General features: G+C 42.8%; 1 protein-coding gene across 1 annotated transcript; it reads left to right on the forward strand.

The window, feature by feature from the left end:
• The first annotated feature begins 488 nt into the window (after nt 1-488).
• On the forward strand, nt 489-2,562 carry LOC117914461 (disease resistance protein RPM1-like). Its single transcript, XM_034829813.1, has 3 exons — nt 489-524; nt 578-1,684; nt 1,777-2,562. The coding sequence occupies exons 1-3, from the start codon at nt 489-491 to the stop codon at nt 2,560-2,562; spliced, it is 1,929 nt and encodes a 642-aa protein (XP_034685704.1).
• Nucleotides 2,563-3,278: the final 716 nt, after the last annotated feature.

A 3,278-nucleotide genomic window follows, 5' to 3' on the forward strand; every position in this document is an offset into this window, starting at 1 on the left:
GACATCCTCATCCTACGAAACGGCTGTCAGAGATAACGGGAAGTGACTAGCTGTCACTTCTGTCTTTTCGCTCTGCAGGTATCAGAATATGATTTGTGACAGGATATCAGAATGACGTAGTGAGGCACGCTTAGTCTGGTCAGCGATCCGGATGAACATATCGGGTGGAACATGAAAGGTCGCCGGATGCGTAATGGCGGTGGTCCGGGATGAACGTATCCGTGTGGGACATGAAAGGTCGCCGGATGAGTGATGGAGGTGGTCCGGGATGAACGTATCCGTGTGGGACATGAAGGTCGCCGGATGAGTGATGGAGGTGGTCCGGATAGGAAAGCGCGCCACGTGTACTCTTGGGGGAATCCGGATGTGGATATTCCGGGTAGGAACACGTGCCACGTGTCGTCAGGGGACGTGTGCCACGTGTCATCAGGGATGGGTCCCTACAGTCCGCAAAGTTTATGAGGGTGTGCAGAAGAAGTTTGATCGTCATGCCTGGATCACTGCTTCCAAGTCCAAAACCGAACGTGAAATCTTTTGGAGTTTGTTAGTAGAGAACTTCAAATGTTCAATCACACAGGGGGCAGACACGGTTGCTCTGACTCAAAAACTGCGGAAAGTCCTCTGCGACAAAAGGTATATTATAGTTGTTGATGATTTATGGGCAAAATATGTTTGGGAATCCATTAGATGTGTCTTGCCAGTGGATAGAAAGAGTAGAATAATTATCACTACAAGGAGAGGCGATATAGCTAATTCTTGCAGATATGATGATTCTATTCATATCCACAAGCTTCAGCCACTGTCACCGCAAAGGGCTGAGGAACTCTTCTATAAGAAAGCTTTCTCAAGTAATGGCAGATGTCCTTCAGGCTTGGAGGAAATGTCCAAATCAATCTTACAGAAATGTGATGGATTACCACTTGGGATTGTTGAAATCGGTAGATTCTTGTCTACTAAGCCTCAAACTCCAAATGTGTGGCACAAATTGCATGATAGCCTTGAATCTGAATTGAGCAGTGGTGGCCTTTCATATTTGATGGAAGTGTTGTCTGCAAGTTACAACGATTTACCTTACCATCTCAAGTATTGTTTCTTGTACATGAGCATCTTTCCTGAGAATAGCCCAGTTAACCGAGGAAGACTAATTCGGCTATGGATAGCTGAGGGGTTTGTAACAGAGAAAGCAAGCAAAACGGTTGAAGAGGTTGGGGAAGAGTATCTGAATGAGCTGATTGACAGGAGTCTGATAAAGGTCAATGAAATGGATTTCGATGGAAGGCCAAAAAATGTAGGAGTTCATAGTCTCATGATGAAGATGATTCTCTCAGTCTCACATGAGGAGAACTTCTGTACTGTTTATACAGGACCAGAAGGAAACTTTACTGCCAAAACCCGGCGATTATCCATCCAGAAGAAAGACATTGATGCGCCTCAGGATCTGCCCCATCTTCGAACCTTCATCAGTTCCAGTAGAGGCAGAGTGAAGATTGGTTCCAATTTAAAACTATTGAAGGTTTTGGATATACAGGGTGCTTCTTTGGAGGAATTTCCGAGTGTAATTAAAGATCTTCTGCTACTGAGGTACTTGAGTTTGAGGAATACAAATATAAGGAGCATCCCCAATTCTCTGAGGAACCTACGGCACCTTGAGACCTTGGATCTTAAGCAGACTCTGGTAACGAAGGTACCAAAGCAGTCCTACAATTGGAGAAACTTCGTCATCTGCTGGTTTATCACTACAATATGGAAAGTGTCCTACCTTTTGATATTGTTCAGGGGTTCAAGGCACCAAAGAGGCTCAGCGCATTGAAGAACCTACAAAAGCTATCATTTGTAAAGGCGAGCGGGCAGCACAGAATGAGTCGGCAGCACAGAATGATACAAGGGCTCGAAAATCTTACGCAGTTGAGGAAGCTGGGCATTGTAGAGCTGGCAAAAGAAGATGGGACGAGCTTGTGCCATGCAATTGGGAAGATGGAAAAACTCCATTCCTTGAATGTGACATCTCTTAATATGGAGGTGCCTCTAGAGCTTGATGCAATGACCAATCCCCCGCCCCTTCTTCAACGCTTGTACCTCAAAGGGCCCTTGGAAAGGTTTCCACAGTGGGTATCTTCTCTACATGACCTGGTGAGAATACGCCTAAAATGGTCTTCACTCACACGAGATAACCCGATTGAAGCTCTTCAAGACCTCCAAAATCTGGTGGAACTGCAGTTACTCGATGCATACACTGGAACCCAGTTGGTGTTCAAGTCGGAAAATTTTCAGAAGCTTAAGATATTAGACCTTCAGAAATTGGAACAGCTGACGTATATCATAATGCAAGAAGGCACATTGCCTCACCTACAAAAGATGATCATAGCGCTCTGCAGTAAGCTGGCGTGTGTCCCTATAGGTATCGAAAGGTGCAGGGACCTCCAAGAGCTGCACCTGTTCGATATGCCCCAAACATTTGTGACCGCGCTGGAAAAAAACGGGGGTAAATTTCGCCATTTGGTCCGCCATATTCCGCATATTGGCTCATATAAGCAGGGCCAGTTGGTGGAAGATCTTTCATGACCATATATACTACTTCTGTGACATGCAGCAGTGGATCAAGAATCAGGTCTGTATAACTACATGAATTCATCATTTGCTTCTTTCAAATTCCTCAAAATGTACTATTGGATTGCTATTCCTTTACTACCTGATATGCATATATTCGACCCTATCTGAAATGTCATGATTGCTCTATCTCAAGATCTAGCAAGTTTGTAAGAAATATGAATTCTAGGCTTACAATTCTATACGATTTGTAAACTCTTAAGACTTGAATGTCATATTTTAAGTGAATCTCGGTCATGTATCAAACACCTAAAGTGGGGATGATTGGATACTTCTAAAGAATCTATGAAAAAAATGACGCAGCCACACTTACCCCTTCACTGCAAAATTGATGCAATAAAAGTACTCCACATGCTACTCTTATAAGTTCTACATTCATTATCCTAAATAGGGCAAACTAAGTAATAATCACACTTAAAATTTTCGCCTAGAGTATAGAGATGGATAAGGGACAAAGATACAAAGACTTAACATAGAAAATTTTGGAAAAGATTAAAATCCATAAGCTTCCAATAATAGCAACATCCATGACAAAGTATTTTCTAAACTTTTAACTTCACACCATCTTCTTATGAATCATATTTGGAATCATCATCAAGAATGATATCAGCCTCCATTTGATGTCCGAGTAAAAAGACACTAGGATTTTACTGAGTAGGAATAGGAAACAA

Source organism: Vitis riparia, chromosome 1 (assembly GCF_004353265.1).
Source record: "Vitis riparia cultivar Riparia Gloire de Montpellier isolate 1030 chromosome 1, EGFV_Vit.rip_1.0, whole genome shotgun sequence".
In the NCBI taxonomy this organism is placed as follows: domain Eukaryota; kingdom Viridiplantae; phylum Streptophyta; class Magnoliopsida; order Vitales; family Vitaceae; genus Vitis; species Vitis riparia.

Bases quoted from the DNA above. Each gene is read 5' to 3' on its own strand.
- LOC117914461 (XM_034829813.1), top strand. From the start codon at position 489: ATGCCTGGATCACTGCTTCCAAGTCCAAAACCGAAC. The intron at 525-577 runs GTGAAATCTTTT...TCAATCACACAG, and splicing joins TTCCAAGTCCAAAACCGAAC to GGGGCAGACACGGTTGCTCT. The intron at 1,685-1,776 runs GTACCAAAGCAG...GATATTGTTCAG, and splicing joins AGCAGACTCTGGTAACGAAG to GGGTTCAAGGCACCAAAGAG.